This window comes from Rutidosis leptorrhynchoides, chromosome 3 (genome assembly GCF_046630445.1).
Source record: "Rutidosis leptorrhynchoides isolate AG116_Rl617_1_P2 chromosome 3, CSIRO_AGI_Rlap_v1, whole genome shotgun sequence".
Lineage (NCBI taxonomy): Eukaryota > Viridiplantae > Streptophyta > Magnoliopsida > Asterales > Asteraceae > Rutidosis > Rutidosis leptorrhynchoides.
This window is the reverse complement of record NC_092335.1, coordinates 533,118,012-533,132,793: the sequence shown is the minus strand read 5'-3', so window position 1 is coordinate 533,132,793 and position 14,782 is coordinate 533,118,012. Positions and strand designations below refer to the sequence as shown.

The 14,782-nt window shown below is 33.7% G+C and overlaps 2 protein-coding genes across 2 annotated transcripts; one reads left to right on the top strand and one right to left on the bottom strand.

Annotated features, from left to right (window-relative positions):
* Positions 1 to 1,931: 1,931 nt before the first annotated feature.
* Positions 1,932 to 3,458, bottom strand: LOC139901955 (uncharacterized). Its single transcript, XM_071884615.1, has one exon. It carries the CDS (start codon positions 3,456 to 3,458, stop codon positions 1,932 to 1,934), a length of 1,527 nt encoding a protein of 508 aa, XP_071740716.1.
* A 602-nt stretch (positions 3,459 to 4,060) lies between these two features.
* On the top strand, positions 4,061 to 6,502 carry LOC139898397 (chaperone protein dnaJ 49-like). Its single transcript, XM_071881124.1, has 2 exons — positions 4,061 to 5,404; positions 6,153 to 6,502. Exon 1 carries the CDS (start codon positions 4,316 to 4,318, stop codon positions 5,396 to 5,398), a length of 1,083 nt encoding a protein of 360 aa, XP_071737225.1. The 5' UTR covers positions 4,061 to 4,315; the 3' UTR covers positions 5,399 to 5,404; positions 6,153 to 6,502.
* The last annotated feature ends 8,280 nt before the right edge of the window (positions 6,503 to 14,782 follow it).

The following is a 14,782-nucleotide window of genomic DNA, read 5'->3' as shown; positions in this document are numbered from 1 at the left end:
AAGAAAGACAAGCTTTTAGTTGCAATTGTTCTATTTACAAGTGATATTCGTTTAAATAATAAAAGGTGAAGACAAAAGACAGATTCGACGAATTGAAGACGCAAACGACCAAAAAGCTCAAAAGAATAAAAGACAATCAAAGAGGTTCCAATTATTGATAAGAAACGTCTCGAAATTACAAGAGTACAAGATTCAAAACGCAAAGTACAAGATATTAAATTGTACGCAAGGACGTTCAAAAATCCGGAACCGGGACCAGAGTCAACTCTTAACGCTCGACGCAACGGACTAAAAATTACAAGTTAACTATGTATATAAATATAATATAATATATAATTAATTATATTAATTATATATATATTATATATATATTAAAAACCGTCGGCAGAGAAAGACTCCAAGGGTGTGAGCTGTAAATTCATTCTCCGCGACTCGCGGAGTTTGAAGGCCAAAATCACCGCGAGTCGCGGAGCCCCAAAAATCGAAAATCCCTATAAAGCCAACCGAATTCTGATCAAAATTCACAATATATCCATCCATCTCTCTATCTATATCGTAAAATATATATATATATAATTTATATTTTAATTTTAATTTTAATTATAATTCTAATAATAAGGGTATGTTAGCGAATGTTGTAAGGGTGTAAGTCGAAATTCTGTCCGTGTAACGCTACGCTATTTTTAATCATTGTAAGTTATGTTCAACCTTTTTATATTAATGTCTCGTAACTAAGTTATTATTATGCTTATTTAAAACGAAGTAATCATGATGTTGGGCTAATTACTAAAATTGGGTAATTGGGCTTTGTACCATAATTGGGGTTTGGACAAAAGAACGACACTTGTGGAAATTAGACTATGGGCTATTAATGGGCTTTATATTTGTTTAACTAAATGAAAGTTTGTTAATGTTAATATAAAGATTTACAATTGGGCGTCCCTATAAATTACCATATACACTCGATCGGACACGATGGGCGGGGTATTTATATGTACGAATAATCGTTCATTTAACCGGACACGGGAATGGATTAATAGCCACTAGAATAATTAAAACAGGGGTGAAATTACATTCAAGGGTAATTGGTGTAATTGTTAACAAAGTAGTAAAACCTTGGTTTACACGCAGTCGATAACCTGGTGTATTCATTAAACAAAGTATTAAAACCTTGTTACAATTCGAATCCCCAATTAGTTGGAATATTTAACTTCGGGTATAAGAATAATTTGACGAGGGCACTCGCACTTTATATTTATGACTGATGGACTGTTATGGACAAAAACCAGACGGACATATTAAATAATCCAGGACAAAGGACAATTAACCCATGGGCATAAAACTAAAATCAACACGTCAAACATCATGATTACGGAAGTTTAAATAAGCATAATTCTTTTATTTCATATTTAATTTCCTTTATTTTATATTTAATTGCATTTCTAATTATCGCACTTTTATTTATTGTTATTTAATCGCACTTTTAATTATCGTACTTTTTAATTATCGCAAGTTTATTTTATCGCACTTTTATTATTCGCAATTTCATTATCGTTATTTACTTTACGCTTTAATTTAAGTCTTGTATTTATTTTATATTTTACATTAGGTTTTAACTGCGACTAAAGTCTTAAAATCGACAAACCGGTCATTAAACGGTAAAAACCCCCCTTTATAATAATAATATTACTTATATATATGTTTGTATTTTTATATAGCGTTGAGCTTTGTTTAAAGATTTCCCTGTGGAACGAACCGGACTTACTAAAAACTACACTACTGTACGATTAGGTACACTGCCTATAAGTGTTGTAGCAAGGTTTAAGTATATCCATTCTATAAATAAATAAATATCTTGTGTAAAATTGTATCGTATTTAATAGTTTTTCCTAGTAAAATATAAACTATTTTTATATACACCTCGCATAACATCAAGTTATTTTTATCAAGTAATTATCTTCCTGTACAGCATCTTTAATGTCTTCTTGGAAGTTGTTCACCCCTTCACACCCAGACCCCTCATCTTCCAATGGCCTTTCCTTTCGGTTAGGGTTCCGGTCAGATTGACACACCGGCGGTGAAGCATCATCGATAGTAGAGTCATCATCTGAAGATGCAAAAGTATCATCCACGAAGTCATCTTCATCTGAATAATTGATTCCTTCTTTTTTCAAATTATTAACTTCATCATCACTTTGTTCACCCTCATCACTTGGACAATTAATCTCAAGATGGATAACCCTATTCGGATTCTCCCTAACTGACGCATGAATGAATGTAAGGTTATCAATAACAATAGACGCTAACCCATGCACATGATCTGAGTCACCTTTATGAATCAATACATGGCATGTGATAAGATTTTGATTCTCCGAAGTTAACGAGCAATTTTCCATTTCAATGACCTTCCCCCATTTTGCAGCGATTTCATAAAAGACACCTTCGTTCCAACAAGTGATCGGAACACCATTGATATCAATCCATACCATTCTCCCAGCCAAGGGCCAATAATTTAACTTGAGTTTCTCCACTTTATCACACCATTTATGAATTGCATGACTCTTTGAATTAACAATATTGTCTGCATATTCTGAGGATTTGCATATCACCATTGCTTCTAATCCCCCAACGTATTTGATGGAGAAGTCTTCCATACCCTCTGCCCTACACAATGACTCGAAGCGGTTAAGAAGATCAACCCTCTTCAGTTGAACCACAATACTTTTGTCAATGATGTCCAGATTGCAATCGTCTTTTCTTATAGGTACCGATCTTTCATCTGTTTCTTCTTTGTTTAACTCCGGCTTTCCTGTCTTATCCTTCTTTCTATCGAATTCATCACTGGCTACTTTCTCCTTTTTTTCGATGTTAGATTTCAACTTCACCCTAAGATCTTCTTTGTTTCTGTTGATAGTGAACCTTAGATCTTTCCCAGCAGGTCCAGCAAAGTCATTAAAGTCTCTCCCATCCGTGTATGTATCAGCTCTATGGGAACCGTTCCATCCCTTACGATTATCTTCATAGTTCATGTACCTGCTATCACCATGTGGCCATTTACCACCATGTGTCTTTCTGCCTTCAGATGGTTTGTCAAAAGCTTTGAAAATCCTTATTGGAAACCCATCAAACTTGATTTTTTCAAGTGCTCCAAGTAATCTGTTGACGTCACCAACCTCACCGAATCTTGCAAATGCAAATCTCTGGCCATTTTGTAGTCTTTTTTGCACCATATAAATATCCCTAAGATTACCGTAAGCCTTGAATATTCTCCACAGATTCTCCATGTTCCAACTTTCGGGAAAGTTGAAAAACATGAACGAAGTCCATCGATTTCTACCTAGCCTAGGAAAATCGGATTGAAGCCTTCCCTTGAATCTCTCTTGCTTGAAATCGTACCCAGCCTTGTAGCAATTTTGCCTAGCTCTCTCTCTCCCCACACTCTCTCTCACACACCCCATTACCAAAGTTTAAATTTTGGTAATGAAAGTCGATATCTTTAATTGTTTTAAGGTTTTAAATTGATCAATTAAACGTTAAATTGAGGCGATTGAAAGTCGATATCTTTAATTGTTTTAAGGTTTTGTCACTCGTTCAAGCGACGATTTTATTGATCAGGGTTTTATCAAATGAAAGTTCGACAGATGCCTATCATGTAGTAGTACACAATTAACCAGGTTGACAAGTAAAATATCTTTGTAGATGTTTAACCCTAACTCCTTAAACTATCATGTACCCAGGCTGACACAAGTAAGTGAAATATAATCTTAGTTTAATATATAGGTATATATAGAATAGATAATGGGGATATTAATCCATATATATCTAATTAACTATTATGTCCTTACTTACAATAATATAATAATAGAGGTTCAAGTCCGAGATAAATAATTATTCTTTACGAGTAAGAAGTCACGTGATGCGGGTCTTGGTAGTTGGTACGAAGTACATACAAAGGACTTTGCATACGAACTATATCTATCTATCTATATCTATATTCTATATCTTCTATATATATATATATATATATATATATATATATATATATATATATATACCTAAACATTCTCCACGATCATAATTTCATCAATTTTTTTGCCGATTTAATTAAAAATCCCCGATCAGTTTTCGAAAACCTCACTCGATTCAACCGGACCTCTAACCTAATCACCTCATATTTGATCTGAACCGGTTTTACCCAATTTCGTCAATCGCGAATTAGGGTATCATACCTCCGATTAATTGATCTCAGGTAAACTTCACTACTTTCTAATTCAATCATATACTGTTTCAATTACACTAATTTGATCAATTTGTGATGGATGGAAACAAAGATGAAGCTTTGAAATGTTTAGAAATTGGTAAAAATGCATTAGGGTTAGGTGATCGTAATCGTGCTTTAAAATTCATCAAAAAAGCTCAAAGATTAGATCCATCACTTCCTGTTACTGATCTGTTATCAACTCTAGAAGCTACTAATGAGTCATCTAAGTCGCCGGAAAATTCATCTGGCGCCGGCGATGGCGATGATTCTGGTGTTCGGCATAGGGTTCCAACAACCGGGTTGGGTTTGGGTTCTGGTTCGGGTTTAGGTTCATATACACAAGAACAGATTACAATTGTGAGGGAAATTAGAAGGAAAAAAGACTATTATGATATATTAGGGTTGGCAAAATCTTGTAGTGTTGAAGATATTAGGAAAGCTTATCGTAAACTGTCGTTGAAAGTTCATCCGGATAAAAATAAAGCACCTGGGTCCGAAGAGGCTTTTAAAAAAGTATCAAAAGCGTTTAAGTGTTTAAGTGTTGAGGAGAATCGAAAACAATACGATGTTGTTGGGTCAGATGAGCCTGTTTACCAAAGGCAAACGACTAGGCGTAGGGCTCAACAAGGGTTTGGTAACGGGTTTTATTATGGAGGAGATGTTGATGCTGACGAGATCTTTCGGAACTTTTTCTTTGGAGGAACGGGCCCACGGGCGACAACACAATTTAGTGGCTTTAATTTTGGTAATGCTGCAGGGGCAAGAACGACTCAAAATGGATCGGATGGGTTTAACATGAGGGCTTTGCTTCAGTTGTTACCGGTTCTTTTGATTTTGTTAGTGATGTTTTTGCCATCAAATGAGCCGGTTTATTCTCTTTCGAGGTCTTATAGTTATGATTATCGCGTGCTGACGCAAAAAGGGGTTCCATTTTTTGTGAAATCACGAAACTTTGAGCAAAGTTATCCTGTGAATAGTCCAGAAAGATTGGAGCTTGAAGGAAGAATCGAACATGAATATATATCAATTCTTTCGCATAATTGTCGGTTAGAGACTCAACGAATTCATTGGGGGTATCAGCGTCAAACTCCTAATTGTGATATGTTGAAGAAGTTTGAGGCTGGTTTGGTTTCTTGATTGAAGGTCCAGTCACTCTTATATTCATTGCATTCTGTTATTACTTGATATATTTGTGAAACGATACGGTATTAGATTCTGAGAATAATGCTTCAACTAATTATCTGCATACATATACTATCAACAAGTGTTCTTATACATCTATAAAAGATGGTGATTTGTTCAATGATTAGTTACTCCAGTCATATATATTGTTGATATCATTATTACTTGCTCAAACCCTTTTGATACTTATAGGCTATAAGATATATGGGGGTGTTTGGTTTTGACTTGTGGTATCATATTATCAATTTGTCTCAATTTTCAGATTTTAATGCTTGGATAAATACTTAAATAGTGATAATATCGATCACAAATCATCAGTTTCTTGCTTGTGTCTATGAAGCTGTTTTTAATTACCTTTGTACCGCTTTATATGACACTTTATGAGAGACTTTTACTTCATTTCACAAAAAAAATCCACTTTTACAACTACAATGACAAAATAAAAGTTGTATTGACGAAAAGGGTGTCTACGGATCATATCATGACTTAGCTTCTGTCTAAATTCATTTAGCTTCTTTCTAACCAGTGGTTGGGTTAGTGGACGAGCTTGCGTTTAAACCCTGCAACACTATAGGAAAAGATTAATATGTTATCTTTATATTTCTAATCACCATATCATGACTTAATTTGGCTTATGGGCACCACAAGATGGTGGCTTTTATGGAAAATTGAAAATACATATTCAATTTATTTTTCTGGCTTTGTGCAGATTGTGATCATTTAAAAAATTCACGAAGGTCCGACAATATGCTTGAGGGGGGATCTTCTCTTTGACTATTGTGCTCGGGATCTTTCAAGTTGGGTTGTATTATGTTAGCTGAGTAAGGTTGTAAAAGCAACTTCTGATAGAAATTTTAGCCTGAATTTGTAAGGTCTTTTGGAGTTTAAAGTTACATGGTATAGATCATATTGAGCGACTTTGATAATCAAGTATGGTACATTCATGTTATAGATTTGCAATACGATACCATAAATAAATTTTATCTATAAATGGCTCTTGTAATTGTGGTGTTCTTGTTTGTGTTTTTTGTACTTAGGATCTGGTAAGAAGTTTCTGTAATGGCATCATGGCAATGGTTTTAAGTTCTAATACTCTAGTCGTTTAATAAATTGTGCCATTTTTTAAGAATTTCAACAATAGTTTTTAGTACATCTATGTTGTACGGATTGTGTAAATTTAGGAGGTTGTTGGCTTGTATATAATAGAACAGGATGTAGGTTCCCGAATGAGGCTAAACCTATTCGTGCAGGTTATCCCAATAGTCATGGACATGTTAATCTGGACAGGTTCAAATGAAATCCTCTGTATGATTCGGTTTCTAGGAAGGCCAAACTTAATGGTTGAAAAAAATCCAGTTCATTAAGTTTCGCTGAACATGTCAAATTCAAATTTTTTTGACCGCACTTAGAATCACTGGCTGACCTTCATTTTTGCGTGTCATTGTATTATGTGAAAATATATTCATTTATTTCATTTTTGTCATTGTACGGAGTATTTATTTTGTGTTTATTCAGGTAACAAAACTTCTAAAATATGATATTTAATTCATGTTGGTGCGCTAGTGCTTTAATTACTTGTAAATCTTCAATAACCGTCATTTAAAAGTCAACATAATCACTACGTACAAGTAACAAATGTAAGGGTGGTTGTTAGACTAAATCTTTAAATATTGGTAATGTAGCGTTATTTGTGTTATAATTCAGTAGGCTTATAACTACCTTTAGTGGTTTGATTCTTGATGTTATAATTCAGTAGGCTTATAACTACCTTTAGTGGTTTGATTCTTGATGTTATAATTCAGTAGGCTTATAACTACCTTTAGTGATTTGATTCTTGATTTAGAATACTAATAATGAAGTGTAAGAACAAAGATGATAATGGAGAGAAAGAAAGAAACACTTTGTAAGTGTGAGAAATGGTGCAAGTTTAATGCTTGCATTCATGAGTATTTATAGCCTAAAATCTCAATATAAAAATACATACTTTGTGTACCAAAATTGACTATATGTATACACCAAAATTGACTATCCATATCTATATTATTATTATTATTATAACACTCCCCCTTGGATAGCAATTTTATTTTGTTGAAGATCAACTATAAATTACTGCCTCGTTAAAAACCTTGCTAAAGAAAACCCAGTGGGAAAAAACTTTAGCTAAGGGAAAAAGAGTGCAGCATGGAGTTGACTCCCCCTCAAGTAGACATCGCTTCAGCTGTTACATCTTTTGAACATGTCTCATGCCAATGTTATGAACGTGTGTTCTGAAAATAGCAGTTGGAAGTGCTTTCGTGAAAAGATCAGCAGAGTTTTTGCTAGATTGCACATATCTCATTTCAATCTGGTTGTCCTTAATGAGATTTTGAGTGTATGAGAAGAATCTAGGTGGTATGTGTTTTGTTCGGTCACTTTTGATATACCCTTCTTTCATCTGTGCTATGCAAGCTGCATTATCTTCATAGATAGTTGTTGGACTTTTATCGCGTTCTAGTCCACAAGAATCAGTAATGAGTTGTGTCATTGATCTCAACCAAAAACATTCTCGAGTAGCTTCATGTAATGCAATCACTTCGGCATGATTTGACGATGTAGCAACAAGTGTTTGTTTTTGAGAACGCCATGATATTGCAGTACCTCCATTTAGGAATACATATCCAGTTTGAGATTTAGCTTTATGTGGATCAGATAAATAACCTGCATCTGCATAACCAACCAAATCTTGTTTTGATTCGTTAGAATAAAATAATCCTAAATCAGTAGTTCCTCGAAGGTATCGAAATATGTGTTTGATCCCATTCCAGTGTCTTTTGGTAGGAGCAGAGCTGAACCTTGCCAACAAATTAACTGCAAAAGAAATGTCAGGTCTTGTACAATTTGTAAGATACATAAGAGCTCCAATTGCACTAAGATATGGTACTTCTGGTCCAAGAATGTCTTCTTGATCTTCACATGGACGAAATGGATCAGCTTCAACATTGAGTGATCTAACAACCATAGGAGTACTTAATGGTTTTACCTTGTCCATATTGAAACGTTTCAAAATCTTTTCAGTATATGTTGTTTGATGTACAAGTAAACCATTAGGCATATGCTCAATTTGTAAACCAAGGCAATACTTGGTTTTTCCGAGATCTTTCATTTCAAATTCTTTCTTTAGAAGTTGAATGGCTTCATGGATCTCTTTATTTGTACCTATGATGTTAAGATCATCAACATAAACAGCTATGATCACATATCCGGATGTTGTTTTCTTAATGAAAACACAAGGGCAAGTAAGATTATTTGTATACCCTTTGCTTATCAAGTAATCACTTAATCGGTTATACCACATACGTCCCGATTGTTTTAACCCATATAAAGATCTTTGTAATTTAATCGAATACATTTCTTTGGGTTTTGCATTTGATGCTTCTGGTACCTTAAATCCTTCAGGTATCTTCATATATATATCACTATCAAGTGATCCATATAGATAAGCAGTCACAACATCCATGAGATGCATTTCTAAATTTTTAGAAACTGCCAGACTGATTAAGTACCTAAAAGTAATTGCATCCATAACAGGAGAATAAGTTTCTTCATAATCAATTCCCGGTCTTTGAGAAAAACCTTGAGCTACAAGTCTAGCTTTATACCTTGTAACTTCATTTTTCTCATTTCTTTTTCGGACAAAAATCCATCTGTATCCTACAGGTTTCACATCTTTAGGAGTGAGAATGATGGATCCGAAAACTTTTCTTTTATTGAGTGATTCTAATTCAGCTCGTATTGCTTCTTTCCATTGAGCCCAATCATGTCTATTTTGACATTCAACCATAGATGTTGGTTCTGGATCATCATCATTATTCATGATGTCATATGCAACATTAAATGAAAATTTCTCATCAAGATTTTTCATTTCATTTCGGTTCCATAATATTTTTGAATATGCATAATTGATTGCAATTTCTGTATTGACATCATCAATCTCCTCTGCAGTAGGAGTACTGATTTGTGGTTCTTCTTGAACACTTTCTTTTACTTCATTATCAGCTGATTTTCTTTTTCGAGGATTTTTATCCTTTGAACCGATTGGTCTTCCACGTTTCTGACGTGGCAAAGATTCATGAGTGACGTTATTGCCAGCTTTTGGAATTTCAATTCGAGCTGGAGTATTTACTGCTGGTATATATGATTTTGTCACCGTTTTTGTATCTGTAAATGCATCAGGCAATTGATTTGCAAGTTCTTGTATATGCATTATCTTTTGAACTTCTGTCTCGCATTCTTTTGTGCGAGGATCAAGATACTTTAATTGAGGTTCACACCATGAAACATCATTTTCTTTATTTTTCATTTCTCCCCCTAATCTAGGGAACAATGTTTCATTAAAATGACAATCAGCAAAACGTGCTGTAAAAACGTCACCTGTCATAGGTTCAATATACCTTAATATTGAAGATGTTTCATATCCAACATATATTCCCAACCTCCTTTGAGGACCCATTTTTGTACGTTGTGGTGTCGCAATTGGAACATACACTGCACAACCAAATGTTCTAAGATGGGAAATATTTGGCTCTTGACCAAAAGCAAGTTGTAGGGGGGAATATTTATGACTTGCACTTGGTCTGATGCGAATCAATGCAGCAGCATGTAAAATTGCATGACCCCATATAGATACAGGGAGTTTTGTTCTCATTATCAATGGTCTAGCGATTAACTGTAAACGTTTAATCAATGACTCGGCTAAACCATTTTGTGTATGTACATGAGCAACAGAATGTTCAACAACAATTCCTATAGACATGCAATAGTCATTAAATGCTTGAGATGTAAATTCACCAGCATTATCAAGTCTCACCCTTTTAATGGTGTAATCAGGAAAATGAGCTCTCAATTTAATAATTTGGGCAAGAAATTTTGCAAATGCCACATTACGGCTTGATAACAGACAAACATGAGACCATCTGCTAGATGCGTCTATTAGAACCATGAAATATCTAAATGGTCCACATGGTGGATGAATTGGTCCACATATATCACCTTGAATTCTTTCAAGAAACATTGGTGATTCTTTCTCAACCTTAAGTGGTGAGGGTCTAGTTATCAATTTTCCAAGAGAGCAAGATGTACATGGAACCATTGTATCATGATGGATTTTTCTATCCTTTAGTGGATGTCCATGAGTACATTCAATAATCCTTTTCATCATTGTTGATCCTGGATGGCCTAATCTGTTATGCCATAAACTGAATACACCAGGATCAATATATTTTTCGTTAACTACCATATATATTTCTGGTACATTTATATGTGTATAATGTAATCCAGAACTAAGTCTTGGCAGTTTTTCAACCACATGACTCTTGTCAGTGATACTTAAATATTTCTCATTTTCTGTTGTCACTGACTGATAATCATACCCGTTAAGGTATATGTCGGAGAAACTCAATAAATTTCTGCTTGACTTGGGAGAAAATAAGGCATCATTTATTAAAAATTTTGTACCATTTGGTAGTATGAAATTTGCCTTTCCTATCCCTTTTATCAAGTTAGCAGGTCCTGATATTGTATGTATAGTTCCTTCCGTTGGTTTTAGATCAATAAAATATTTCTCGGATTTAAGTATAGTGTGTGTAGTTCCACTGTCTGCTATACAGAGATCTCCACCACTTGATTGATGTTGTATTCCAGCAAAATTCATATTGAACTTCATATATAAGAAATAAATAGTGAGTACATTAATATTACACAATATTTTAAACGCAAATAGATAGTACTGAAACATTTAGCAAACATAATGACAAAGACAGACGATATTAAATCGTTTATTTTTCAAAAGACACACAACTTAAACATTCAAGAAATCTTCATATAAATCAGATGGTTTCTCAGTGACTGTTGGATCAATATTATCCACAAAATTTACTTCCTTTTCTTTACCTTTCAGCGAATCCTGATACATCTTAACAAGATGTTTAGATGTTCGGCAAGTATTAGCCCAGTGGCCCATTCTACCACATCTGTAGCAAGATTCTTCAGAATTTTTAGAAGAATTTTCTTCAACATCTTGTTTAATGGGCTTGTTTTGTGGTTGATATTTATATTTTCGTGGATTATTATTTCTTTGACCACCACGGCCACGACCACGACCACGTCCACGCCCATTACCATTACCATAAGGATGGTTTCTACCATAGTTATGACTTTTGGCATGATGATGGTGATGGTTATTATAACCACGACCTTGCCCGCGTCCTTGTCCCTGTTTATAATTATTTGCAGTATTTGCTTCAGGGATTGCAAGTGTACCAGTAGGACGGGATTGCTGATTTTTCATTAATAGCTCATCATTTTGCTCTGCAACTAAGAGATATGAATTAAGTTCAGGATATGTTTTGAACTTTAGCATTCTCAAATTTCTTTGCACTGTGATGTTTGCAGCATTCATTGTGGAGAAAGTTTTCTCCATCATGTCTGCATCACTAATTTCATGTCCACAGAATTTAAGTTGTGAACATGTATTATACAGAGCTGAGCTGTATTCATTTACTTTCTTAAAGTCTTGGAACCTTAATGTTCTCCATTGTTCCATTGCAGCTGGAAGTAAAATTTCTCTTTGATTATTGAATCTGCTTTTGAGACCTTCCCATAAAACATGGGGATCTTCTACAGTCACATAATTATTTTGTAAGCATTCATCAATATGTTGATGAATAAAGCAACATGCCGTAGCTTGTTCTTTTTCAGAACAAGTGTTGTTTTCATTTATGGTTTCAAGAATGCCCATTGATTTAAGATGCATTTTTACTTTTATAACCCATGGCATGTAGTTGTTTCCAGTTGATTCTAAAGGAGTAAATTTAAGCTTTTCCAGATTCGACATTTTCTATTATCAAAAATTAAAACAAACATCATGATAAATTAGAGTCAATTTATATTCATAAGTATATAAACATTAAACATAAATTTAATATAACATAAATGATAAGTAGGTGACAGTGTCGACCATGTGTAAGCAATCATAAATAAATGTTATATAACAAAAATATAAATATTAGTAAACATAAATGAAAATTTGGCGACAGTGTCGACCATATATTTTTTCAGGTGGTATAACCGACCTATATCATTCTGGTGGTATAACCGACCATATATCATTTTGGTGGTATAACCGACCATATATCATTTTGGTGGTATAACCGACCATATATCATTTTGGTGGCAGAGCCAACCATATTTAGTATTAAGATTATCGTGCTGATAACGTGTTATAATTCAGTAGGCTTATAACTACCTTTAGTGGTTTGATTCTTGATGTTATAATTCAGTAGGCTTATAACTACCTTTAGTGGTTTGATTCTTGATGTTATAATTCAGTAGGCTTATAACTACCTTTAGTGATTTGATTCTTGATTTAGAATACTAATAATGAAGTGTAAGAACAAAGATGATAATGGAGAGAAAGAAAGAAACACTTTGTAAGTGTGAGAAATGGTGCAAGTTTAATGCTTGCATTCATGAGTATTTATAGCCTAAAATCTCAATATAAAAATACATACTTTGTGTACCAAAATTGACTATATGTATACACCAAAATTGACTATCCATATCTATATTATTATTATTATTATAACAATTTGTAATTTGTAAACAAACTTCCTTAGGTTTGTTCACATATGTTCATTTTTCTTTGGTGTCTTATTTAATGAACTTAAGCAAATTCATTTTTTTTCACGAATGAACATAAACAAAATTATGATTTTTCCTTCTCTCGCGTTCATGGTCGTTAACTTTCACTTCTCATCTCGTTTTCTTAACTTTACCCTACCCACAATTGTAACACGTAAATATAAGCTGTGCATCACTCTAATTACCGCATCATCGTCCATCGGTTAAGTTTCAACAAAGCTTAGTAGGTTACTATTAAAACGTTATTTCGTTTAAACTTGGTAGTTACTTATAAGCAATGTTGTAAATCTCCTTATTTCTCCCCGAGATCTCTCCGGATCTCGTTTTCAGAAAACAACTGATACGAGATGTCAATCTCCCGAGATTTCCCGGTCAACAGAGTCAAACTTAGTCAAAACCACGATTTCTCGTATTTTCTTGCTCATTTCCCGGAATTTCTCGCTCATTTCTCGAAATTTTTTGTAAAATCTCGTAAAAATGTATATAAATATACATATATTTATTTTTATATATAAATTTATACTAGAAAAATAAAAAGTCAACGTCCGAGATCTCCCCAGGATTTTTTCGAGATGCCGAGATCTCTCCAAAAATATCCAAACGAGATCTTTCCAAAATTCGAGTTCTCCAACCTTGCTTAGGGGTGTTCATTCGGTTGGTTTGTGGTTTATGTGGTTTATTCGGTTTTCAAGAATATTTTTGAGAACCAATAACCGAACCAAATTTGACAAAATCAAACCAATCCAACCAAATAAGAAATCGGTTTACATGGTTTCGTTTCGGTTAAACCAAATTAAAACTCTCTAATAAAAAGGTGTGTAGTTTTTTTTTTTTTAAGAAAAGAAAACTTATTTTATTGATTAAACTATAAGTGTACAATTTATACAATATTTAATGTCAAGCATGCACTATAACCTATATATACAATAGAAATAAAAAACGAAACAGTAGCAACTAAGTTTCCAAGTACAAAAAATTCACAGTATGAAATAATGGATAACATTAGGTACATGGTTTCAATTTTACACCATATCAATATAGCTAAAATAAATTAAATACTTAATATATTTAATATTCAATATATATATATATATATATATATATATATATATATATATATATATATATATATACCATAAATAGTAGTAGTAGTAGTAGTATATTTCGATTTTCGGTTTGAAACCAAATGATCATTTTACAAACAAAATCCAAACCGAAAACTATTAATATTTTTGGGTAAAACCAAAAAACCAAACCAAAACTAAATAAGGCAACCCGCTTTAACCAAATCAATTTGGTTCGGTCGATTTCGTGAGCGAAACCGTTTAATGCACACCCTACTTATAAGTGAAATTTTGAAACGTCATAACTGTAAAAAGCTAGTAATGAAAAGGGTATAAAATGTTATTTCGTCTAAACTTGGTAGTTGCTTTTGAAAATATTTTAAACGACCTCAACCATGGTTAATTTAAGCTTCAAGCATAGAAACAACTCGAATTCAGCGAACCCTAGAAATGGTAATGGAGGAAATGATAGACCAAATACTGGCGATGACACCGCCGCCGACGAAACTCCAGACCTAAGTGCTTATGCGTTAGAAGCTTTCAAATGGTTTCTATCGGAGCAAAACAGCAAGCAATGACGGACAAACGGCACCAGAGG

Bases quoted from the DNA above. Each gene is read 5' to 3' on its own strand.
- LOC139901955 (XM_071884615.1), bottom strand. From the start codon at position 3,458: ATGGGGTGTGTGAGAGAGAGTGTGGGGAGAGAGAGAGCTAGGCAAAAT.
- LOC139898397 (XM_071881124.1), top strand. From the start codon at position 4,316: ATGGATGGAAACAAAGATGAAGCTTTGAAATGTTTAGAAATTGGTAAA.